Raw genomic sequence first — 27771 nt, forward strand, 5'->3', positions numbered from 1 at the left:
ACAGGTTAATACTGACAACCCATGCAGCGATAATAATCATGACAAATCGTAGACTTGAACTCACCAGTATGGTTATCAGTAGTGGTGCGGGAGAGATTGGTATGGCAATTTGGATTTCATTCACTACTTCTCGCCAATTGTACTTTTAGAACGGTATATTCAATCTTATTAAACCTATTGTATTCAGAAGTTGCAACCAAAATATTGATGGATTCCGTGTTAGAATAGGTCTCCAGCAACCCATGACACGTTTTATGGATAACAGCTTATGAAAGAGCAAGAATGAGCTCTGAAACGGCGTGAAAAAGAATAGAAAAAGGAGTTGTTATCCTTAAAATGTCTCATGTATTCATGTTCGTCCAACTTCCAAAAATAATGCTTTTCAATAACTTCATGCAGATAAAGGTTTACAGCCGAGTGTGAAAGAGTAATTATAGTCTAGAGTAATTAAGTCACCTGTTGAATCCGAGTCATCGTTCCCTAAAGGTGTCTGTCGCATATTTACCACTGGTTGCAGTCACATTACAGAGCATGGCCTTTAAACACAACTACGAACCCAAAAAATAAATGTGCATAGTTTTCTAAATCAAATCAACATTGCCCACAGGTCAAAGGGAGATAACCTAAACCACCACTAGATGTCACAGTCTACTTCCGTGTTCTAAATGCAGACGACATGACGTGTTTAAATTTCTTTGTTTTGAATGGGTCACAAGTCAGCAAAGTTTGAGGAACGTGAAAGAATAACATTCCCTGCCCAAAGGAGAGCTCTTCTATTGACGCCTGCTTCACAGAATGTTTCTAATCTAGTCAGTTACAATCAAACGGGGATTTCAGAACGTGCCGAGTTTTCTTTAGGCGCACTTGCCGGTCTCTCATCGAGACGTGACTTGTCGTTTAACAGCACGGGGATTACGACAGATTACGTAAAGGTCCGAGGATAATCAGCCCTTATCAAGTGACCTAGGCCTCTCCCAATGACTGATATATGAATGATTAATGTTGTCACGTATATCTGAGGTTTGGTTCACAAACGTAATGATAGTGTTCATAATGACAACACCAATCAGTCATAATTGACCAGCAGCAGGGCACGACATTCCGTAGTGTTGAGTTGTGTTCATATCGGAAATGACTCCTCTGTAGCCTGGTGACATGGCAGGCCTCGGTAACTCAACCTTTCCAGGGAATAGCGCAGACAAGGTGGAGCTGTGACGGTGTCTCAAGATATTTTAAACAGGCTTTGCAATGGTGGTCGGAGTATTGACACAGTGTCCATGTCGTGATCCGATACTGTGCTTGAATCCCTGTATCTGATCTTGTCTCGTGTCCAGATTTTGGCTCTGTTGCATAATACACACATAGTACAGTGTTTGTAATGTAAACATTGGATTACTCAGTCCGGATAGCTTTATTCACAAGCAGTGCTTACAACAAAGATGTCAAAAAGATATGACCATTTATTACGTCTTCTCCTAGTGGGAGAGACTGGAGTTGGGAAGACCTGCCTCATTTGCCAGTACACTAAACATGAGTACTGCAATACTCACATATCAACTATTGGTAAGATTCTACTGTTGTTTTCACTAGCATTTGTACAAATCTTCAGTTTACAGGAGAGTCTGCTAACATGCTGACTTGACACTATGGCATTTAACATATTTAGCCCCAGGGCATCATAAAATTGAATTGTTGGGATGCTTGTCAGATGGAAAAACAAGTACATTAGAGGATTTGTAAAAAGAAATATGTCATGGGTATGTGTATATAACATATATGCCCTTGTAATGGTTACAGGTGAAAAAGAGTAGAAGATTCATTATTTATTAAGTGACATTTTCTGTTAAGACTGGGTCAGTGCCATCCAATAAGCAGAGTTAAGTCCAGTTACAGCTAATGATTTCTCTGCATTACATGTGAATGTAAGGACATTTTCAACATACTTGGTAATGTCCCTACACTATATGAATGTGGCAAGGACTGTGGCTCCAGTAAGACATGTCGTCTTATATATTGACCATCTAGATCCATCTGTGCAAAGCAGCCTTAGAGCTCTGACATTTGTAACTCCAATGTTTTAATTAGATTAGTCAGTAGTGCTAAGATTGTTTTGGGGGGATCCTGCATGTCTTGACATAGTTCAAGTTAATGAGGGGCCAGAGTTTGATTAGTGGAAATGGGGTACTTTGATGTCTTATGTCCCCATATTATGCCATGTTTTGATTCTTCAATACCAAGTATGCAAAGTAACTAGGTTATTATGCTTACAATAAAGCTGTGAATTAATTAAACTCTATGAGTGAGTTAATTTTGTGTTGTGAAAGAGCTCCAGGTACTCTGTTTTTGTATATATAAGTGCAATAAATCACCATAATCCAATTATTTTGGGGTTACTTTAATACAAATACACATGAATGGATCAAAACATCGACAGTACTGTGAAAAAACAAACATCTGGAACCTTGATATAAGATGAGGCAGACAACAAAGAAAACTATTGAGTACCCGTATCTCAGACAATTTTCACCCCAAGTCTGGTAACAGTATAAATTGCTCCAAAACTGCTGAAGAAATTGCTGCATTTAACAATATTCATTTCTCACTCACTTTTAATCTTGTAAGGAAACCAAACCAAATACCAGATACTGCGTATTTGTATTCAGATAAGGTTGTATTAACATTTCTTATGCTTGCTATAAATAGACTAGTGATAATGTCTGTCTCAGTAAAGTGTACACAAAAGGAACTTTAGTGAATTGTGTATACATCATGTATGTTGTGTGTCTTGATGATAATATTTATAGTAATGTAACTGTAATACCTGTTAAATCTTATTGCCTCACAATACATAAACAATACATAAATCAATGTTCAGAAAAGACCTGTATTTGTTTTTGTTTAGTAAATCTGTACCTTATGCAGGGAAGAAATAGAATGATTTATTGTGTCAGAAGTGGGCGATATATTATTAGCATGTTGGTTTCAACATGTTTATTCTTTATCAGTGATCATTAATAATAATATTCTGGGTAGGTATAAAGTGATGAGATGGCACTCTTATACCTATTTCAGGTTTTATAGGGGCGGGGGGTAGCCTAGTGGTTAAAGCGTTCGTAATGTAAGAAGCCCTTTTCTGGCGTCCCCGCTGTGATATTGCAATAAAACGTAAGCGTAAAACTAAACTCACTCACTCACTCAGGTTTCATATGTAACTGTTGTAATTTATTCTATATATATTCGAAATCATGAATCAAAATTCAATTCACTATATATTATTCCAGCTGTGGGCATGACCTTACCCTCAATCCTTTGTGAAATCTGTGGAGTGAGAGGATGCAGTATGAGTCATGGGCTGATAGGATGTGTAATTTCCTCTAATGTACTGTGTCTACTCAATATGATCTTATATGTTGAAACCATGAATACAAGAAATGACACTTTAACTCTCTTACGACATTAAATGGAATATATAATTTGACATTATAATTTATATCAGTGTATAAAATAGTTGTTAAATGTGGCCAGTTAAAAAAGGTGAATAGTCCTGAACAAACACAGCAAGTCCCAAAAACTAAAACAATAACAAATCAACAAATGTTGAAACGAAAACGAGAAAGAACATGATTGCTAAGATGAAGTTCAAACCAAGTAAAGTTTACTTTTTTCAAATATTTCCCCAACCAAAGGACCGCCTTACTTACTTAATAGACTGTCCTTCACAAAAAAAGACCATCAAGGACGATGGGACGGGCTATATTTTATACACTGGTTATAGGTAAAGATATAGTGTTCAGCTGGACAGGAGTGGCAAGATTTATGATGTCAAGTCTAGGTTTATATGAATTTTGTTACTGTCCGTGCTGGAAAAAGTCTCTATTATCCATTAATGAGCAGTGTATTACCATACTAGCTGGGGCTAATAAATTTTTTTAACCATATCCAGGCAAATGTCACCAGGAATCTCATATTGACCCAAGTAGGGAATGGAACCCAAGTTGGCTTGATGAGAAAAAAATTTGGTAAGAGTTTCTTACGTACCCCCCACTTAATTTTTTAAAAAAATACAAAGATATACAAGTAATGAAAAGTACCTTATAAAATAGGCAGGGGGTACATAAGGATCTCTTTCCAAAAATTTAAACAGCTACTGAATTGTCTCATCATTGCTGAATAGGAACACACAAAATGTCAGATAGTGAAGTCTTTGAATAGACTTTAGAAGTGATACACATAAAAGGGGAAATTTATGGATGTCAACTTCTGTAATATAAGTAACATGATGTTCCAGAGTATATTCTTACTATTTTCCTAATCCTTCATCAGGTGAATGAAAGCTAGGAGGCATATATCTAATGACAGGAGTATACTCTGAAACATGTTGATCATTTTACTGAACATGACATCCTTAAATTTCCACCTCAGTTAATGGGTTAAGAAGATAACATTGCCACACAACTGGGGGGGTGTTGCAATCAATAAGACTTGGAATCGTTGTCAGTCTGATGATCAGCATCCCCAATGTATGTCATTAGGAGATGGTGAGTGAGTGAGTTTTTAGTTGTACGCCGCTTTTAGCAATTTTCCTGCAATATCATGGTGGGCAGGGCTCGATTTAAAGTGCAACCTTAGGTAGAAACCTTGTTGCATCAGATAAAAACAGGTTGCGCCTGCTGCTAAATATTAAATCTTGTATAAAATATGATGCTTGACTTTTGGTAATGATAGTTTAGAACATGATAACAAAAGAAATCTGGGACTGATAAGATTAGTTATCTTACTTGCTACAATTTCATGAACAGATAGTCCTTCAGTCACTGCTCATACAGTCATCAGAGTCACGCTTCCAAGTCAGTTCCTCATCATTCTGCTTTCCAGCTGAAGTCGCAAAAATGGACTTGCACCTGGTGCAAGTTAGACTAATAACTAGGTTGCACTTAGTAGTATTGGGTTGCACCAGAGCAAGTAACAAAGCATTAATTCGAGCCCTGGTGGGGGACACTAGAAAAGGGCTTCACACATTGTACCCATGTGGGGAATAGAACCTGGGTCTTCGGCCTGACAAGCAAATGCTTTAACCACTAAACTACCCCACTGCCCATATTAGGAGATGGAGTTAATAATGATGGGCATTTATCATATGCCTGTATCCACACACTGGTGCATGCTCAAGGTGAGTTGCCAGGTATGCCCAGGTGGTATCTGGCTGTGATCAGCAATAAACTGTTAACTGGAGATCCCTTGCAAGGTTAAATATTGAATTGTGTGCTTTGTTTGTTCTGTGATCTGTGACAGCCACTGTAAACAGTTCTGTTTTAGATGCAATTAAAAGCAGGAAGGATTCAATTAATGATAATATTTACGATTTGTCAATAAATACTTAGCTGGAAGGTTTTGTTTATTGCTTTGTCAATAATTAAATAATCATAAAAGGACAAGATGTTAGTATGACATAATGGCCAGTCAGACTTTCAGCATGTTCAGTAGTCTAATGTAATCTTTATTTATTTTATTTTATTATTTTTTATGACTAATGTTCAGGCATGCTAATTGAAGTTTCTCTGTAAATGCTACCATTATAGGACCGACAAACAAAGTTTTACTGTGAGAATACATAGGTAGGGGAGGCAACTTTAATAGAAAACCTATTCTCAGGATTAACCTTTTCAATAAACATGATAAAGATAATGAAAAGTTGTTTGTCTACAGAACTACAAAATTTGTAAATAAAACAAAATTATTATCATGATTATAGGAAGCAATTTGATGAGAATATAACCGATAGAACCTACAACATGTGGAATGCAAAATAGTTAAAAGAAATATATTATTTCAAGGTCTTAGTATCCTGATTGTCCTCTTGCTGCAACTCAGGGGTATTTGCTGCTGTGTTTACAGGGCTTTAATATTATGTAATTCTGTCAGCAGCTGTGGTCATATGCATGACTAAAGAAAACCAATAACAAACCAATATTACAGAATGTGTTGAATCATATTTTGTTTTGATTATGCAACCACATTGTGTCTGATCCAAATATAGGCACTGTTGTGGGCCTAGCTGAGAAGAATGCCACCAGCATAACCTTTCGAGTGTAACCTGACGATACAAACATCTATTGATGTGGTATCATGTATACAGCATGTTAATATATTGAATGTAACGCCACACTGACTTTGTATGGCCATATATATAGACGTCCATTATCTAAAAATGAAGGAAACACGAGAGATATTACCTCAGCTGAATGAAAATGGATCAATGTCCATATAAACACAGGCATTTGGACTGTTGGATGATGTAGAGATAAGGAATTAGGATATTTTAGGGGGTTCCTTGACATTGCCAGTATTATCTGTTTTTTCCTCTTGTTGAATTACTCTATAACTGAGAACTGGTATCAGAGGACATATTTGATTCGTTCATTTGCATATCTGTGAAAATAACAGTCTGCGAATCATGATGTTACATTTTTATGATTATTACTGTACAATTGCATCATGCTGATAGTCTTTCAGGATATCCTTGTTTTTACACTTAATATGAAAGCGAAGTTAATATAAGCGAATATAAGTTAATGACAAGAGGGGGCGGTTGGGTAGCCTAGTGGTTAAAGCCTTTGCTCGTCATGCTGAAGACCCACATGGGTACATTGTGTGAAGCCCATTTCTGGAGTCCCCACCGTGATACTGCTATAATATTCCTACAAGCAGCGTAATACCCAACTAACTCACTCACATAATGACAAGACCAGAATGGTTTACCTGGGTGGCAATTGGTTTGTAATGATGAAGATATTTCTATGGAATTGATTTTTAATGCAAAGATGAGATTTTAATAAAACTGTACGTGGCAACTGACCAAAAATTCTGCCTCCTTTTGTGTTAATGTCAAAAGCTTTTCAAAATCAAATTTTAAGAAAATTCCCTCTTGTCAAGCTTTAGAAAAGCCAATCATTGGCATTGACAACTATTGATAAATGTAGCTCAGTAGCCCATTTGTTAGACTGGACAACAATGAATGTACTGGTAACATTGTATAATTAGGGTCAGTGTATCTTTGCTTCTGATCTGCTAACATTTACTACAAACAACTGAAAATGATAGTTCAGGTAAAATACCCATTTTTAGATAATACATGTAAAGGGGTAAATATAAGGCTGCTGGGCTCAGACTTGACGTGGCCATTTCATCATAAGAATCCATGGTCCTTACAGACTGGAAGTCTTATTTGTAACCATTTTAAGTGTATTAACTGTAGCCAAACAGTGCCGCTTGTAGACATTTGTCACCGAGGGTACAGGTGAAGGTGATGTTTACACATGGATGTTGTAGACCCGATTCTTGTCTTCGACAACGCTGACAGCGAGTTTGACCTGCGGTATGCTCCATGACACACAGGCATGACCTGACTTTGTCAAGGCTACCGGGTCAGGTGTGTTGGTTTGGGTAAATATGTCCTGTCCCTGGTGGAGCCCACAAATACCCAGGAGGCTAAACCCATGCTCTTCGGTACAGGGGAGTGACGGACTGGGATGGATCTATTTACCTGACATAGCAGTAGCTTCGTATTGATCATCTAAATGATTATGATTGACTGCTGTGTTGAAATAATACACCATGAGTATGGATATGATCACAAAATAATTGTATACGTGTACCAGGATAATTTTGTATGGGTAATGGATGACCTGGAATGGTGTTAAAAAATTATATGTTTTTTTAAAATTCATGGGAGTTATTGCCTTAGAACTAGTTTTGGTGATGCATCAGTGGTAGGAAAATCAATAAATTTAAACCATCTTCATTGTCACATGTTATTTTGCATTAACACCTCCCAAAGTTACTATTTTGTTGTGAATTTTATGGATAGAAGACCATAGAATACCATTGTCTATTACCCAAGTAACATATGGAAATGTGTTAGGCTGATAGTATATCATGGTGCAAAACTCCTTGGGGTAGAGTGCCACTAGCAAAGTATATCACCTGAACAGCCTCATGAGTGCCCTGTGGCACTCTTCAAAATTAAAAAGGTTTATCCTGCAGATAGGCAAATTAGCTTTTATTTTGAAAGTTGTGTAAGATGATGATTATTGCAATTAGTGCTACTTACTGGTCAGAATTTAGTGTATTTTAATGACATATGTTTTACATATTTTGAGTGATGATTGTTAATTCACTTGCTCTATATTCTTTTTCATGTTACATTCAAATACATCCAGTCATCCTGTCAAACAGATATTATAGGCAGCACTGCACTTTACATACCATTGTTACAACATAATCTATTTTTGGAGGTATTTGGACAATCTGTTTTGATCATGCTTATTCTCATGAAGTGTCAGACATATGTAAGTTTTTCATGTTTACTCAGATGTACTCCAAATACTACATGGAATAACATAAACAGATAAGTAATATTGCAATTTAGAAAATGCAGGTTGTAATTTACCATTTGAAATTTTGCACAGGTACAAGTTCAAGGTAAAGAACCACCTTTTATTCCTTTTCAAGTTTGTTTTAGAGATTTTGGAGATAGATGTGTTTGGTATTGTTTGCTGTGATTGTGTTGATTTCCCACCCCAGTTTATGTCAGTTCTGGTTTTTTGCAGGAGTTGACTTTAAAGTCAAAACCATAGAAGTGAATGGGCAAATGGTGAAGATGCAGATATGGTATGTTTTACTTTGTCTTGTTGAACTGTTTCCTGACTTGAATGGCAGGAATTATTGTAAGAATACGAACAGTGAAAAGTACAATATTCATATTTATTTGCTACATGTCATGTTACAATAGTATAGAAAACTATAAGACTAGTGACCCATGTTAGGGTGAACATTATGGAGGTCAGTAATGTTATGATAGTCCTCACACTCAAGTTTCATTCTTTCAGGGATACAGCGGGCCAGGAAAGATTTGAAGCCATCACCAAACAGTTTTATAGGAGGGCTCAGGTATAGTAGAGAACTGGATTTCTCGTAGTCTGTCATGCAGACCCTGAAACACATATACCCAATGCAGAAGTCTGTCATACAGACCCTGAAACACATATACCCAATGCAGAAGTCTGTCATACAGACCCTGAAACACATATACCAAATGCAGAAGTCTGTCATACAGACCTGGAAACACATATACCCAATGCAGAAGTCTGTCATACAGACCCTGAAACACATATACCCAATGCAGAAGTCTGTCATACAGACCCTGAAACACATATACCCAATGCAGAAGTCTGTCATACAGACCCTGAAACACATATACCCAATGCAGAAGTCTGTCATACAGACCCTGAAACACATATACCCAATGCAGAAGTCTGTCATACAGACCCTGAAACACATATACCCAATGCAGAAGTCTGTCATACAGACCCTGAAACACATACCCAATGCAGTATGTCATACAGACCCTGAAACACATATACCAAATGCAGTATGTCATATAGACCCTGAAACACATATACCAAATGCAGTATGTCATATAGTCATATATACCAAGACCCCCTGAAACACATATACCCAATGCAGTAGTCTGTCATACAGACCCTGAAACACATATACCCAATGCAGAAGTCTGTCATACAGACCCTGAAACACATATACCCAATGCAGAAGTCTGTCATACAGACCCTGAAACACATATACCCAATGCAGTAGTATGTCATATAGACCCTGAAACACATATACCCAATGCAGTATGTCATATAGACCCTGAAACACATATACCCAATGCAGTATGTCATGTCATACAGACCCTGAAACACATATACCCAATGCAGAAGTCTGTCATATAGACCCTGAAACACATATACCCAATGCAGAAGTCTGTCATGCAGACCCTGAAACACATATACCCAATGCAGAAGTCTGTCATACAGACCCTGAAACACATATACCCAATGCAGTATGTCATACAGACCCTGAAACACATATACCCAATGCAGTATGTCATATAGACCCTGAAACACATATACCCAATGCAGATGTCATATAGTCATGTCATGCATCTGTCAGACCCTGAAACACATATACCCAATGCAGAGTCTGTCATACAGACCCTGAAACACATATACCCAATGCAGAAGTCTGTCATACAGACCCTGAAACACATATACCCAATGCAGTATGTCATACAGACCCTGAAACACATATACCCAATGCAGTATGTCATATAGACCCTGAAACACATATACCCAATGCAGAAGTCTGTCATACAGACCCTGAAACACATATACCCAATGCAGAAGTCTGTCATACAGACCCTGAAACACATATACCCAATGCAGTATGTCTATATAGACCCTGAAACACATATACAATGCAGTATGTCACCCAATGCAGAAGTCTGTCATACAGACCCTGAAACACATATACCCAATGCAGAAGTCTGTCATACAGACCCTGAAACACATATACCCAATGCAGAAGTCTGTCATACAGACCCTGAAACACATATACCCAATGCAGCCCATGCAAGTCTAGAATATGTGGCAAGTGTAGTTTCTGGAAATGAAGAAAGTCTCTGGACTCCTTTTTATTATTATGAATATAATTTCTATAAAATATGTTCAGCTCAAATTTTAGATGTTAGTCTGCCTTTGTCATTGATATTAACTTTGTGTTGAATATTCATCTGATTTACCATCCTATGCAGTATGTTTCCATAGCAATAATTTCAGAATAACTGGTCAGGCTGTGTCACAGAGTGTTCATGAATACTATTGATAATTAATAACATTGACCAGTCTTCTTGAAGTATAGCTGATGTGTTTTATATCCCATGTCTCTCAAGGGGGTGATGGTTGTGTATGATATATGCAGCCGGAGTTCCTACGAGTCTCTACCAAAGTGGATTTCCTATGTCAGACAGGTCAGTATTACAGGGATGGCAATTTTCCGCTGATCTGCGGATTTCAAATTTTATTTCAAATTGTTCAATTGTGAATCGTCTCAATCCATTGAGAAACCCTTAACTCGATGACACAATATTAAGTTTTCCGCTGAAAATATATTTTCCTGTTGCCATCCTGGTATAAGAGCTACCACTTCATACTGACTTGTGTTTATACCACCTTGAACAATTTGTGAGTAATATCGGGTACGTCAGCTTAATGTAGAAAGAAGGCTCAAAGAGGCAGGTGACTGGTCTTAAGCATGTACCAACCTTGGACCCTATCAACAAAGCCTTCTTTTGTTAGGGATTCAACCTAACAAAAGTACTAGAATCTGTACTCTACTGAAAAAGTGTAAACCCAAATATAATGTGTTACTCTAGTTTCCAGGTTTAAGTTAGATAAAATACTTACCTTCACGTTTTTATGAGATTTAAAAGGCTCATCCTTAGGATAGGACATATCCTTTGGATTCAGGTGTTAAAAACTGATGTGTTTTATGCTTGAATAAAAGATATATTCATTGAATCGAACCATAACGTTTTCATGAATTTATTCGTCATGCATGATCACGAAAATGGAATATTCATGAATTTCTTAAAAAGGCGTGTTTTTTTTCCTGACTTTGGTTGTTATTTCTCAAAGCAAGATATGTAACATGGAATATATCCAAGCCAGGCAGGATAATAGTCAACAGTCTTATATATTTAATTTGATAGTAATATGATCACTGGTCATTGTCATGATTGTCACTATCAGCATGGTCAAGACATGTCAAATCACTGTTTCACCAATATATGGGTACAATGTGTGAAGCCCATTTCTGGTGTCCCCCGCCGTGATATTGCTGGAATATTGCTAAAAGCGGCTTAAAACCACACTCACTCACTCACTCACTCACTCACTCCTCCTCCTCCTCACTCACTCACTCCACTCACTCCATCACTCACTCCTCCTCCACCTCACTCACTCACTCACTCACTCACTCACTCACTCACTCACTCTCACTCACTCACTCACTCACTCACTCCTCACTCACTCACTCACTCACTCACTCACTCACTCACTCACTCACTCACTCACTCACTCACTCACTCACTCACTCACTCACTCACTCACTCACTCACTCACTCACTCACTCACTCACTCACTCATATAATGAACAGTACATCAACTGCTGACTTATTATAATATTGTATTCGTTACCCAATGTGTGTGTTTGATACACTTAATATACTTGATATCTGTTGTATTCTATATATACAATATGTTTTTTTCGAACCAGAAGAAATCTAGTTTTTATCCTGTAGGACTTATGTTTATTTATAATTTGATTGCCCTCTACATGAAGAAGGATACTTGATAAAGGTCTGATAGTTTGAAAGACAAGGCCACACTTCATTCTATATATGGTTTTCATGCCTGATGACTCCCAAAAATTTAATTTGAATAAAATGTCAATGAAAAGCAGTGTTAATTCACTGACCAGAATAAAGTGTAATGTAAACAAGACAGCAGTTGTTTATCCTTACTATCAATATAAATAAATTATATTAAACCCATTGAAAATTATCTTACAAAATTGATAAAACAACAAATTGTAAGAGGAAATATGAAATGATATATTTTCAGTTGAAATTTATGTCCTTTTTTTTCCTGCTGACCTGATGCTTTTTGCCCCAAAAATATGTAAGTCAAAAAAAGAAAACATCTGTCCTAAAAGCCGTCCCTCTGTAATGGATATTTCTGTTTTCTTGTTAAACTTGCTATGAGCATTCTAATCCCTGTCGCAAAGGGTAGGTGTGTTGTGCAGGTGAAAAGTTATTCTCGTGATGTATGATATCTTGATAATGGGACACAGTGGTGCCCTATTACTTCACGGTTTAGTAACTTATAAAGAGGAACTGATTAACACACTGATTAGTAGAACTGTTGAACTCTATGGCTTGCTATTTATGGCAGAGAGATATGAAGGAAATTAAGCTATTGACTTCTGTAATTTTTTGCATTTGGGAAGATTCATGCCAAGTGTGAGTGAGTGAGTTTAGTTTTACACCTTTTAGCACTATTTCAGCAATATCATGGCAAGGGACACCAGAAATAGGCTTCACACATTTTACCCATCTGGGGAATCGAACTCAGGTCTTCGGCGTGACGAGCAAACCACTTGGCTACTCCACCACCCCCATACAAAGTGTGCATGCTGATCATTATGATTATATCTTCCATAAACAAAGAAGTAATATATTGAGGTAAATTGTTATAAATGGTTTAGTTAAGAATAGTAACTTCAGAAACTGCCCATTTGATAAATAATAAGGATAAAAAGCATTGCAATACTGCACGCTCTGTTTTCAGCCAATCAGGAAAAACTAGTCCAGAAGTAGAAACAGAACAGGAGCCTAGGTTTATGTAAACATTCACTCACACAAAACTGCTACCAGTGAAGAGCTGAGTTAGAATTAGTCTACAATCAAGCATACAACTTTATGGATAACAACTTCTTGTTAATTGCATAGAGCGACATTTCGGTGTACATTCTTACAGCAACCCAGGCCTGTCATTTTGGGTGACTAACGGTATCGGGTGGTCTGGCTCACTGACTTGGTTGACACATGTCATTGTATCCCAACTGTACAGATCGAAGCTCATGATGTTGATCACTAGATTGTCTAGTCAAGACTGAAATATTTTTCGACCGCTGCCATATAGCTGGAATATTGTGTGGCATTAAACAACAAACAAACACAAAATTGATTGTTAAGCCAATCAAATTCCACAAAATCACTTATTTATTGACAAATGAATGTTGGCGTGTGTGATGAAGAATATTTGCTTGAAACTATTTTCCAGTTTGCAAAGGAAGACACAGTGATAATGGTGATGGGCAATAAAAAGGACGAAGTTGACTCTAGAAGAGTTGATACTGAAGAGGCAGAAACGGTTTGTGAAAATCAGACATAATGTATATAATCTCCTGCAACTAAGAGATGCTTTCTTTTCATTCAACATCTTCCTTATCACTCAAAGATTTACATAAATATTTAGCTGAAATATTGCTGAATGCAGTGTCACTAATTCCATGAACTTTTGACCAGCCCCAGTGTTCCTTTCAATTTTGGAAGATCATATTTGGGTCATGGCTATTTCTTTTAGTGCAGCTCCTTAACTAAGCGTGAGCATTTCCTTTAGTTCAGAGACAGGAACTGCCAAGGGAAGATGTTCAGAGCAACAAAAAAACATGATTATGAAAAATATTTGCAGTTTGCTGTGATGATAAAACTATATGGCAGATGACATACTACATAAATGTGTGTTTTCCTCCTTAAAGGTGATTACTTTTTATTTTGTTGCAGTTTGCAGAGAATAATAACTGCCAGTTCTTTGAAGTTAACGCCAAACGGAGAGAAAATTTGGAAGTTGTAAGTGTTCTTAATTGTAAAGAATGATCAGTGGTGGGGTAGCCTAGTGGATACGGTATTCGCTTTTCATGCCAGAGACCTTGGTCCATGCTCCACATGGGTACAATGTGTGGAGCCCATTTCTGGTGTTCCCCGCCGTGATATTGCTGGAATATTGCTAAAAGCGGCATAAAACTAAACTCGGTGATCAGTGTTTAAAAGTCAGCATTGTCCTTTTCATTAGGTGATGCTATTGAGGTACGCCGCTTTTAGTAATATTCCAGCAATATCACGGCAGGGGATACCAGAAATGGGCTTCACACATTGTACCCATGTGGGGAATCGAACCCAAGTCTTCGGTGTGACGAGTGAACGCTTTAACCACTAGGCTACCCCACTGCCCCAAAGTTAAGATGAATGAAATCAAGAGGAAAGATCTGGACTATACTAGAGAACCAGTTTGCCCTGAAGTCATCCTGGTGGGGTGAAACATATACACTTGTTTTCAGTATATACTCTGTATGTCAGTGCAATTCAGAGCAAGTATTCTTCTATCAAAATGTCTGTTTCAGCCCTTCTATGAAATGTGCAGGCAGATATTAAGCACACAGGATCAGAAGAACTCTAGCTATTCAATCCATGAAGATGACAACTCAGCGATTGTGATAGACAAGTCCATGACTGGCAGGAATAACTCTGACACATCACAACTGATCACATCGGAAGAGGATGACGATGATGAAGATAAGGTGGTTCGACCAATCTACAGCAAGTGGGCATGCTGTAGTATATTGTAAACAGTCTACAGTGTTCTTGTTGTACCATATTGTAAGCATAACAGTAAATGGCATACAGTAAAAGGTAGGGCTGGAAAATGAAAACAATTGATGACACTAAAAATCATTCCAGTCAGGTTGAATTTAAGTTTTTATCTTATTTCTTTACAGAAATTAAGGTGCTTATGAACAGCTAAATTTAAAGAAAAAGGTATCTAATTTTGCTCTGTGTTTTCTCACTGTGACATTACATTGATCCTCAATCATATGATACATATAGGAATCTCACAGCACTGTACACACATTTTGAACCTGGTTCAAGTGACATGACATTATGGGCTGAGGGTATAGAAAACAATAGAACAGACTTGATAACTGAGGATACATAACAGTTCATTCCATTGTACAATGATGCTAGTAAAAGGTGTTTATCCATGTATAAGTACAGTAAGGGTAAACCCCTGATACACTCTATACCTAGCTATGCATCTGTGTAACTTTACTTTACTTTGATGAAACCAAAAGCTTAACCTTATTGCATAATATTAGAACAAGCTGAAATTAACTAGTCATGACAGTTGAATGCAAACTGGTTTATAACAACAACTTCTTGTTGCCACTCAAACAAGTTAACTTCTTGTTATCATCAGATAGATAGACAGACAGACAGACACTTCTTGTTACAGACAGACAGACAGATGTCTCTCTGACTTCTTGTTAGCAGATAGACAGACAGACAGACAGACTCTCTGACTTCTTGTTAGCAGTGCCACATAGAACAGTGGGAATGTCACTCAAAACGCAGTGCTGATTAAGCATAACAAGCCCCATAAAATGTATCTTAAGAAAAATGTCATGCTTAACAGTTTAACAAAATAACTAAGGAGTGAATTACTCTGACCTGTTTGCACAGATTCATGTGTCATATACTTAGTGTAAAGATATGCAGCTATCGGCGACATTATTTGTTCTTCAGATTATTCCCCCTTAATGACATCGCTGACAGTTCTTTGCATGTTGGCGAAGATGTAAAGATTTGGTGATTTTTTCTTTGCATTAGTAAGTTTTTTTTCTGTCAGAATATCTGATGTAATGAATTGATGTGATTATAGATTTCATATATTTTTCTTCCATTATAAAGACTGATTTATATCTGATTTATATCAACCCACACATTTTAAATATAGTAGGGAGTTGGAGATAGTCTTCTTTAGATGCTGGAAGACATATAGTAACTCATGGATTAAGTACATTAAGTATATGGAAATCCGCACAGATCAGCAGTTTTGCAAAATTTACAATATATTTGAATACACCTTGTAGGGTACTTTTATTTTTTATGTAAGGACTAATCCCATGTCATGTAGTGGTTAAATATAGTTATCTGATCCTGAACAAATACATGTAATTTAAAAACAATGATTTGGATGAATAAGTAATCATTTTGTTATTGCAAATTGTTTTATGTCTGTCAGAAATGTTGATGCCACTTTTTGTCTTCTAGTCTCTAGTCTTGAAAAGGCTTACAGAACGACATATTTCTATTAACTAGTAATTTTAGAAGTGCACTAATACAAAACCTGAGTGAACTGCCCCGTTTATGAAATAGTGCCAAATGGTTTTCTGCCATGTTTTTTACATGAGCACTCACACATGGGGAAATCACTGTCAGATTATTTGAAGAACCTGATTTATGAGACATTTTTAAGCAAGGACTCATCACATTGATAAGTAGGCAAACTAAAATTATTTGTGCCAGTTAACATATTTGTGCTCATTTGCTTATTTCCTGATACTGGATTGTGACACCAAGTTTATCAGATTGCTTTTCTGTACTACATTAGTAGTAACATCCATTATATGATAAAATTATATCTCTTCCAATTATAGGTTGCTTCCAGTTGTGTCAAATATGTCTGAAACTGTAACAAATTGAACTGTCAGGCACTGAGTGTGCTGTACATAAACAGCTGCATGTAAGATAGTGTTTGCAAGGTCAAGGTTGGCATGACTGCAGTCAATCGTCACGGGGAAAGCTGTGTTGATCTGTAATTAGTGGGCCACATATGTTTGTGTGAGATGATAGAAACATGACAGTCATTGAGCATTTTGTTATAGGAAAACAAAACCAAGCTGTATAGGCTTGAACTGTGACTGAATTTCAGTCTGAGTCTGTTCTGTATAAAGTGTGCCATTGTGCTGGAGATGAGTGAGGGTACTTAATTTGCATTTACCCCAGCTTCTCTTCCTGACTTGTTCCAGCCGTTTCTGTAGCTTCAGTGTGTGTTGTAGAATATATTCAAAACAAGGTTTCTCTCAAACCAGGAAGAATGGGATAGTTCTTAGAAGAAAAGAAATTAATATTATTGTGTATATCAAATATTATGTAAACTGGTGCTGAAATAATCTTATTATCAAATTAAACGGAAGGTTATTGTGTCTCTCATTTCACTTTAGACTCTCCAGAACTGTTCACAGTTTGTAGGACTTACAGGGTTCAGCTTTACCAAGGGGTCACTGCTCTTAAACTGGTAATACGGTTGCATGGATGTGTGATCAAGCAAGTGCAACATAAATAGATTGACAGGTTGTATTTAATTCTATCCCGGACGATATTCCCCATAGATATGTTAAATGACATTTTTAATATAATAATGGATTAAAGTTTGAAGTGTGATGAAGAAAATTGGAGTATAATATAATTAAGTACAGATAAGATGATTAACCCTGTGCTTTATAATATTGAAATGATATGGATTGATTACAAAGATGAAAAACTAAATATTGCAGTTGAATGATTCTGTAACCTGGTTATGTTAGCTTTGATTGTTGATTTGAATTTCTTCATGTGCCATAGTAATGTTTGAGCTGATATCAGCAAGAATGAGTAAGGCATGTTTGTATGGTGTATAATGTACCTGTAATTTGACACATTTATCACATATAAGAATATCTATTATGTGTTGTAAGAGTTTGCTGTCAACTTTTTGCACTGATTAGATGGGCACAGAAAATTATTTATTCAAGTTTTAAAATGTGATGGAACTAAGTGAAATTCACATTCCAGATATTAATATTGTCACACAGATGACGAATCAAGTTGTCTGTTAACAGATTATACAGACTGAACTCACCTGGCTCTCTGTGGAAGGGAGGTCTTGTGATGGGGAAGTTGTCAGTTGTCTCCCACCACAAGCCACAAACTTTCATGTGTTTAGCTCATCGGGACTTTACACTCATAGTATTGTGCATTCTCAGAATTCAACTGTCTAACGTTTTTATTTTGTGGCATCTCACCTGAAACCACAAAGCCTTTGAAACTTCTAACTATTCCACAATGATTCCAGTCTAAGGTGATGCAGTTCTGCCAGTTGGTAGACTTGATATTTTCCCACAGGACTCACTGTACTGCATCCATTCCATATGTTTGTGGATGCATATTCCTGTGCCATGTGAAACCCTTGCAGCTGTGTTTTAAATTAAGCTGAGTCTTGGAGTCTTTGTGGTGTTGATATTTGCATCTACACACTCACCAGTTGTTTTATGAAAAAGGACCCCTTGACTTTCAATCTTAATTTCTAACATTGTGTAGACATTGATAGTAAGTGGTAAGGGATAGGTAAAACGCTGATAGAAAAATAAACTGAGACCTGATATGAAATTGATAATGAGCTAATAATGAAGTTGATAAATGATAAAGTTGTATATATGTGTGTATGCTTGCACTACAGTGCAATCTGATGTTCACTACAGTAGATATTTATTTTTGCATGGATACTTTACATCCATTATCTTGCTATGCAATCTCAATGTTTGCCTTGAAATGCTTGCCTTACTCTACCTATGAATGTTTAAGTCTCTTTATTGGTCAGTTAGTGTAGACATGTAGTGCCTCCTTAGAGTCATTTCCATGTTTACTTGAAGAACTGCTCCTGAGATGAACAGATATATAGAGTTCACAAGAGTCAATTTTGAAACTCACCTTGAAGTCATGTTTACTATTTTGGTCTTGGGCACCATGCTTTGAGCTTTGAGACTGAAAATGACCTTATGTTTACAGCCATATCACATTGAAAAGTATTTTTTTGCTCTAGCTTTGAGTAGACAAGCCAATGCCAACTCATGTAAATAGGTATTTGTGTTGATATGATAATACACTTTTACACTTTGTGAGAGAAATGAAGGTTGATGTAACTGGTTGATCCAGCCTTGTCTTGGAATCTCCCCCAAGACTTTAGCCAAAACTACATTTAAGGTTCCCATTGGTCTGTATACATTATTGTTAGGTCTGCAGGCTCCAATGAGCTATTGCTGCTGTGCGAACCTTCTATGATCCATTCACAGCTACCACACCCTCATCATATAGTTACTGTATGCAACAAATTTAGTAATTGTTCCAACACATACCTTCCATGGTTGCTCCGAATATTGAGTCTAAGGTCCATGGGTGTTTGATGTCGAGATTGTTACGTTTGCATTGAGTTCTTCATAGTTACTCTTCAGACTCAGACACCTGACAACCAACTTTACACTGCAATATCTGACAACCAACTTTTGCACTCTAATACTTGACACTCATTTATACATTCCAATACTTGTCACTCACTTTTAATCTAATGCTTGACATTCACTTTTACTCTGTAATACCTAACACTTACTTTAACCCTTCACTACCTGACATTCAGTTCAAACACTCCAATAGCTGAAACCCACCATCTTTAAGCCTTCAGTACCAGATATTTAATGTAAACACTCCAAGAGCTGAAACCCACCGTCTTTAAGCCTTCAGTACCTGATATTCAGTTTAAACACTCCAATAACTGAAACACACCATCTTTAACCCTTCAATACCTGACATTCAGTTTAAACACTCCAATAACTGAAACACACCATCTTTAACCCTTCAATACCTGACATTCAATTCAAAACTCCAATACCTGACACCCACCGTCTTTAACCCTTCAATACCTGACATTCAGTGTAAACACTCCTGACACCACCGTTTAATAATTCATTTCCACCTTAATCAAAACCATATAATAAATGGAGCTATCTATGCGTACATATCAAACTATTTTCACATTTTGAATAATTACTTTATGGCAACTTTATACCCACTGAATTTCGAATATGTTTTACAGTTTAAGAATTGATAGTTATGTTTGTAATTAGTTATTGTGCAGCGGATGATCTGGTCAGTCGGTAAATGACATATCTGTGTCAATAATGCATCACAAACTGCTTATGATTATCAGTGGTAGGATGTAGACAGCTGAGCTGGAGTTAAAGAACAGCTGTTGAGCACTGGCCATCACTGATAGTATCAGTACAAAATGAAAACTGATGGAAAGTTGATCATCAGTCCTCCACCTCTAAATGAAAACTGATCGAAAGATGATCATCAAGTTTCTACCTCTAAATGAACGCTGATCGAAAGATGATCATCAAGTTTCTACCTCTAAATGAACGCTGATCGAAAGATGATCATCAAGTTTCTACCTCTAAATGAACGCTGATCATGGATTTTGAATTGATTGCAAACAGTAGTATTTTTGTCCAATCAAAAGTATTCATACAAGCAGTTGAAGTCCTTGAAATAAATGATTTAGCTGATTCACCAAATGGTACCATGGTCAAAATTAGATTTTGTATATGAGCTACAAGCGAAAAGGGAGAGAGTGAAAAGTATGGGCACGTCACATGATATGTTTGTGCAGGAAAGGGCATGGGAGGTAACTCGTGGGTGAGTGTATTTATACGTCCGCTTCGGGAACTTCAAAGGATTCAAGTGTTCCACTACCATTCGAAAGGGAAAGGGAGATAAACAAAAGATCATGAGTCAGGATAAGTATAAAATATCAATTTTACTTAAAAAATTACATTATTGAATACAGATCATAGATCAATGCTAGTCAGTATGAAACTGTATTTAAACTGTTTGTTTACTGAACATTATGTTCAGACCTGGGCTTTAAACATGTACAGCAAATGGAAGAGGAGAATGCATTTGTTAACACTAATGAACAGCAGAGATCATTTGGGGGTCCATTGTTTCTCTAAGTACTTGATGCAGTCTTTAATACAGCATCGTAGCAATCAAAAGCATGAATGTGTGAAAGTTGGATGTAAAATCAAGTATTATTTGTCAGTATAACAAATTAAGACCAATCAGTTTAGCCTGGCCTTATCAAATAATTGAAACTTGACCAGTGATTTGAGTTACAGATTTACAGGGTGGACACTTAATCTCTCTAATTTGAAGTAAATATTATTCAAAGGTTCATCATTACTTTGTGCACAGTTCTATTGTTTAGATTGTATTTATTTATGAATTGTTAAACATATTTATATTTATACAAAATTCTTTTCCACAGAACATGAATTCATTTATGTTAGATGATCTTTTTTAATGTTTATTCATTCAGTCATTCAGACAATCTATTCATTATACTTTCAAATAATTTGTCCCATCAGGAGTGTCCTCCTATATATACCGGTACACTTCACATTCCATGTTTCTTGAATTCCATATTCCACTCAGAATATAACATTGTTACATACACAGCTTCTTTAGTTTAATGATTGGAAGGAATATTCATTGTATGCTTGACAACAGTAGGAGGATCTATACCAAAATGTGGCGTCTAAGCAGAATAAGGAAGTTTGTCATCCATAAAGTACAATGTATCTATCTTGTGTTTTTTATCGTCATCAGGACTATGTAAGGAAATTAAGCAGTCCTGGTAAACCTATAAATACATTCACAGGTAACAAAAAAATTCAATATTTGGACAGGAGACAAGACCCAGGACACCTAGGCCAGTATATATAGGTTTTTTTAGGCTAAGAGGTTCTTTTTACAGGGAAACCAGATTGTAACTGCATCTTTGTTCGTCTACAATTTGTGTTCTGTAAAACATTTCCTGGTGAAAACATTAATGTACCAGCTCACTGTGACTGTTGTATCAATGCAGATGTACAAATTGATATGTCACAAGAGTAGAACTTCACCTTGTTTGATTGTATTCCTATATTATATTCAATATGCAAAACGAAGTCAATATATGTACGGCATATGGTGAAACCAGCTCATAATCTTGGTCGTCCTCAAACCCAACTCTCTGGAATAACCTCATAAGAATTTCATTTATTCAAAGGAAAATTACTTTATTTCCTTAATTCTTTAATCAAGATTTTTGTTAGGCTGATAGAATTCATTTTGAATGGTAGCAGTTGGTTGAGCCAGGTTTCACTGTTGTCTGTTTTATGTACCGATGATGAATCTCTAGTGATATGTCAAGCTTATTGACAGTATATTATTCCTACAAGAAGTCACGCTGTGTTGTCTCATTGCTTCATAAGGTGCTGCCAAAGATGTTTTATCCATGTTTCATAGGTGGGTGTGTACTTTATTGAAAACACATTTCAGTCACACAGATACAATCAAAATAAACTTTGTTTAAGGAATTGAGTTGTGTGGTTTATGAACCTTTTATTCTTCTACACTTAATGTTGCATTGAGTGTGATTGCAGTGAATATGATATTGTGTAACCTGGTGGGGATTTGGGCCAAGAATATGTCCAAAGCACCCTGTCCTTGTATGTATAGACATATAGATATAGGCCTTTGCATGACGGCCTTCCAAGATGGCTTGTACTCACTGGCTGGTCTTGTCGATTGTTCACAGGGCATATGGCTGGCATGTTGAAGCAATATCAACACACAATACTGCTTTAACATGTAGTATGTCATCTTGAATCGCTACTTTGGGTGTGAACAGCCATGAAGGGTGGAACAAGTTATACCAAGTGAGTCCAGGCAGACATTCTTCATGGCCAGTCAAACGAACATGATCATGGCTGATTTGGCCAGATGAACGAGAAACAAAGTTAAATGGAAAGTTTCAGCGGGAAAAACCTTTGCTTAGAAATAATGTGTTCTTCTCTCTCCCTTTATCTGTTTGGAATATGTGACAAGCTTGTAAATGAAACATGTTTATGTTAATTTGCAATTGGCAGTAAAGAACACACTGCCAAGTAAATGTATGGCCAGATTTGGGACAATGAACTTCAAAGATTCTCTGCTAAGTATTTTCCCTTATGTGCAGCTGGTGCTGGTTTATATATTTGCCGTCATCTGAGCCCCAAGTGAACATTGGAACCTTTCAAACAGGTCAACCAATTCCTCTCCAGGATAATTTGTAAGATTAATTTTGCAGATGTTCATGTAAACACATGCTGTGATGAAGGGCTGAAGAGTTCTGAGAATAACTTTGATGGATTGCCTTGCTGGAGATGACTTCAAAATAGTTTTCAACATAATGCCCACTAATGTCATCGACACGTCTGCCAAGGATGTCTGAGTGCCTGGATCCTACTTTTTGAAGTCTTGCTCCCGAGGTTGCAAAAAATTATCTGCAACAAATCAGACATAATTTGTACACGGCTTATCAGGTGGTTCTTTGAAAATAGGTAGAATGTAAAGGTGCCAGATGGGATGAATATGATGGGTTCAAAGCCAGAGTCGGCCCATGATGATAACAGACGTGTGTAGGACTGTTGTCCTGGTAGCACACCATTCCTGGTGTTTTTCATGTCTTGCGCAGCTCGGCAGATTGACACAATAGTGTCTGTAAAATAAGTGATCCTTCTTGACGTAGTCCACTCGTAGGATTACTTTGGAAACACAGATGACCCAAGCACTTATCTTGCCAACTGACTGCAACCCAAGACTCATCCCTGGTTACAAATCGCTCAACAGAATCAGGTGTACCTGCTTCTAAACGACCTAAATTCTCACACGAGATAAGGAACTAGGAACGTTCGTTATTGGGAGTCTGTAGATGAACCTTTCATGCTCAAACCTTTTAACATGCTTGGACTTGACTTGGTTGACATGTCATCGTATCCCAATCACGCAGATCGATGCTCACCATGTTAATCACTGGATTGTCTGGTCCAAACTCGATTATTTACAGACCGACACCATATAGCTGTAATATTGAGTGAACAAAGCTTTGAGTGATCTTAACAAATGAAAGATGTCTTCTTTATTGGTTAAATGATCGAATCATATATCATCCACAAGCATACCTATGTTTATCAACATTTTCCTCAGTGTTGTTAGTTGAAGGTTTTGGGCTGTGGCAGATGGTCCTTTTCAATTAGAGGCAAATGGTTACTTTACCGGAGCGAATTTGATGCCTGCAGAAATATTCCGTTTCAGTGGCATTCAAGAAGTTGGTGGTATAGTGGTGAAAACACTTTATGGACGATCAACTCATTTTCACAGTAGCGACGTTTCGGTATAGCTTCTCATACCATTTTTATGCATATGCCGTCTTGCACAAAGAAAGTAGCAAAGAAGAGGGTTAGAAAGAATGTGTGTAGAACCTGGAAGATTGACCCGTTGTCGTACTCGGTGTTGATCTGAACTTAATGAAGTGTTCTTGTTGTGTTACTCTTTGGTGAAGACAGTTGTAGGCAATGGGGCTTAAAATAAATGAATAGGAAACACACGCACTGTCAGTTTGTTCTAAGCGTGTCTATATATTACAACGTGAAAAATGTTTTAGAAATGAATTCAGTTGCAACAATGCCGTATATACGCACAGTAACATTTTGCAAAATGAAATAAAAAAGAAATCAAAGGAGATCCTTTACGTAAGCATCAGTGACTGTAGAAGGGTGAGTGAGAGCGGGGTTCGATGTTGCTGGCTTCTCTTGGGGTATTATTTTATTGTTTTTGTCTCCATGGCAATACGTAAGATATATGCTCAAATAATGGAAGGTTTTCACTTCCGGCAATTGACCTATAAATATTTCAATATTGTAAAATATTTCACAAAAATGAACTGGCGCCTCTTGTTGTGCATTCTTTGATATTTTGCGTTTGTTTTCGGATATTTTCCAACTTAAGTTCATTTTCATGATGGTTTGAGTAATACAGCGCTATAGAAATAATTAAATTTTCTGTTCTCAAATATGGCCACAACTTGTCACGATCTTGCCACAGCAAACAGCAACCAGACCGTCTTCCTCAGCACAGGTACTACCTCACCCGCAGTTACTCCTAAACCCAGAACACTGGAATAGATGTATAGGCTACTAATATAAATGGAAATACCAGGGACAGCGACATCTTTATCTTGGGACTTACGACTTTGTGTCGTCTTGGAGTGCATACACTTTAGAATTAATCAAGCACTCCCTTTTAAATTATGTATAAAACATTACATATTGTATTTGCTTTGAAAACTAAATTCCGCGTATTAAAACAGAAACTGTAACGTGTTTTACTCCAAACAAAACTGAATTAAAATATGGTCACAATTTACTTGTAACCAGAGGGGGAAAGTATATTTCTCACACTGGCAAAGAAGCGTGGAATTCTCAGCATCGGCATGGAGTGAATGCGTCAGTTCCTGCAGATTTTGAACACTAGGTTCTCTAGCGTTCCTTGGAGTCCCAAAGATGTTTGATGTGGTTCATGTCGGGGATCTTTACAGGCCATGGAATGTTTCGATGGCGTTGTTCTGCAATTGGGCGATGAGGGCTGGAGAACGGCGAGGCCAAGCATTGTCATCCATGAATATAGGACGACTTGCAAAGGGATGGTAAACAAAATGTGGCACGAAGGTGGTATCTTGTACTTACTGGTGATGACATTGACCTTTTCTTGTCCCAGGCACAACTTGCAGTTTTACTAAACACAATCCCACACCATCACTGAGCCACCACCAAAGGGTTCAGCTGCATCTAGATCATCACCTGGTGACATGCGTCATTACGACGTCTCCATTAGCGACAACAACTGTCGGTAACGAATAGAAAATATCGACTTTATTCAGACCAATGAATCCAATGCCATGTCCTCAAGTTGCGGTTTTCTCGGAGTCTGAACCACGCCAGACATTCATGTCGGTGTCTATTTGTGAAGAAGAGACGTCTGATCGGACGAGGTTCCCTCCGGCCAGCAGCCCGCAGCCTCTTCAAGGTACTGGTGGAGAGTCGAACTCCCACTCTCCATTGCCGGCACAGTTCCTGGGACGTCTTATACCAGTCGAATTAGGACACGGTCATCAGATTCATTAGTCTTCCTCGGCCTTCCACGTCTTGGGCGATCCTTTTCTTCAACGGTGGCAACGTGCTTCCTCACAAGTCAAGTAATAGCTGTGTGGTTTATGTTCAGGTTAGCACCGATCTTGCGACTGGACATCCCCGTGTCATACATGCCAGTAATTTGCCATCGTGTATTTTCTAAACCAGTCTTTTAATACTGTTCCTTAACCTGTAATGAAAACATTGCAGTTTTGAAATGTACTAATAGTGTATGCCAATGTGCTTAGCTCCCTCGCAGCACTTGAACATGCGACCCAGAGCTTTTGAGATATTGTGTGAAGCATGTGCTTCACATGTGCATTCCGGTATGCTATTGTGTGTGCAATGTATGGTCGCCTGACTGGACCAAAACTCATACATTGTCCTCGGATTCAGGTGGTGCTTAATTACTAATAATGCTTATGTGTAGATCTATGCATGTTTGCTGCTGAACACTCCTATACCATGATAATCAATACAGCATCTACAGTAACAGCCGTACATTCATCTACCACAAAAGGCCATCTGGCACTTCAGTCTAGCGTGTTTTACTCCAAATGCAATTCAGACATGCAACTCGAGATTATTTGTTCTCTGGATGAGTTATGTACGTGTAACTTTACGTTGCAACATTGATCTCTAAAGCAACATTCACTTCAAGCGCAGATGTAGAACCTCGGAGATAACGTACCGGCCTCCTTTCGCGTATGCTGTCCTGCCTTCCATGACCCGTGTCAGTCACACAGATCCCGACTGAACTCACATTTCAGTGATGACATACATATCATATATCCCGGCATGTAACAGCTACATCTGCAAACCGTTTCTGTACTTTTTGCAGAATTAATATTCCATCTGATATGTTATTGGCAGAATAGACAAGTGGCGACGACACTGATCGCGGGTCAGGTTCGGTGGCTTGATACTTGGTAGATAGTGTGTCATGGTAGCCCGACTGCGTAAATCAGTGCTCCCAGTGCTCGGCCAGACCTTCTTGGGTCTCAAGATAGTTAAATCTACTATCAGGTTCACAAATCAAGATTAATTCAACTTTAAGCAATTATCAAAGTATATTTTTGAAATACAGTTCTTAGGAAATACTTATAAGCAATGATGAAAATGTGACCCCATGAATCCCTGAAAAGTTAAATTACAGTTTATGGGGTTGTCATCTTACGGGACATGATAACATCACATGACAGATTTGGAGGCGCGCTTATTTTTGTTTATGGTCAAAGGGAGGTAATCGTGTTTGTACTTGCGTTTGTACGACATACCAAATCCATCCAGCCATCGATATAGCATGTAGGTACTGAAGTTGTCAATATTCGACCTATGAAACCATAACCGGACCGACTCAGGGTATATTCAGCTTACTGCGAAAAACATTAATGTCTGTACAAGTAGTTGATCGAGTTCTCTCCCTTTAACTTTTTCCCAGAACAATACCCTTCCCCGCGAAACTAAAGAGACGTTTATGGTCAAAGGGAGATAACCGTATTTGTACAAGAGTTAACTCCCTTGTCTTAAACTCCTCCCAGTGTCTCTCTTCAAAACTTCACCCACTGCGTGTAGCTGTCATCAAAGGGAGGTAATCGTACATAA

The 27771-nt window shown here is 37.5% G+C and overlaps 1 protein-coding gene across 1 annotated transcript; it reads left to right on the forward strand.

The window, feature by feature from the left end:
* Positions 1-652: 652 nt before the first annotated feature.
* Positions 653-22533, forward strand: LOC124267092 (ras-related protein Rab-13-like). The gene is made up of 7 exons (XM_046701931.1): positions 653-1563; positions 8610-8670; positions 8889-8949; positions 10790-10867; positions 13743-13832; positions 14246-14311; positions 14863-22533. Exons 1-7 carry the CDS (start codon positions 1440-1442, stop codon positions 15085-15087), a joined length of 705 nt encoding a protein of 234 aa, XP_046557887.1. The 5' UTR covers positions 653-1439; the 3' UTR covers positions 15088-22533.
* The last annotated feature ends 5238 nt before the right edge of the window (positions 22534-27771 follow it).

This window comes from Haliotis rubra, unplaced genomic scaffold (assembly GCF_003918875.1).
Source record: "Haliotis rubra isolate DU_JTF1 unplaced genomic scaffold, ASM391887v1 Scf13, whole genome shotgun sequence".
Lineage (NCBI taxonomy): Eukaryota > Metazoa > Mollusca > Gastropoda > Lepetellida > Haliotidae > Haliotis > Haliotis rubra.

What these genes read in the sequence shown, in the direction of transcription:
- LOC124267092 (XM_046701931.1), top strand. Translation starts at nt 1,440, where the DNA reads ATGTCAAAAAGATATGACCATTTATTACGTCTTCTCCTAGTGGGAGAG. An exon ending in TACTCACATATCAACTATTG is followed by an intron (nt 1,564 to 8,609) that starts GTAAGATTCTAC and finishes GGTTTTTTGCAG; the next exon opens with GAGTTGACTTTAAAGTCAAA. An exon ending in ATGGTGAAGATGCAGATATG is followed by an intron (nt 8,671 to 8,888) that starts GTATGTTTTACT and finishes TCATTCTTTCAG; the next exon opens with GGATACAGCGGGCCAGGAAA.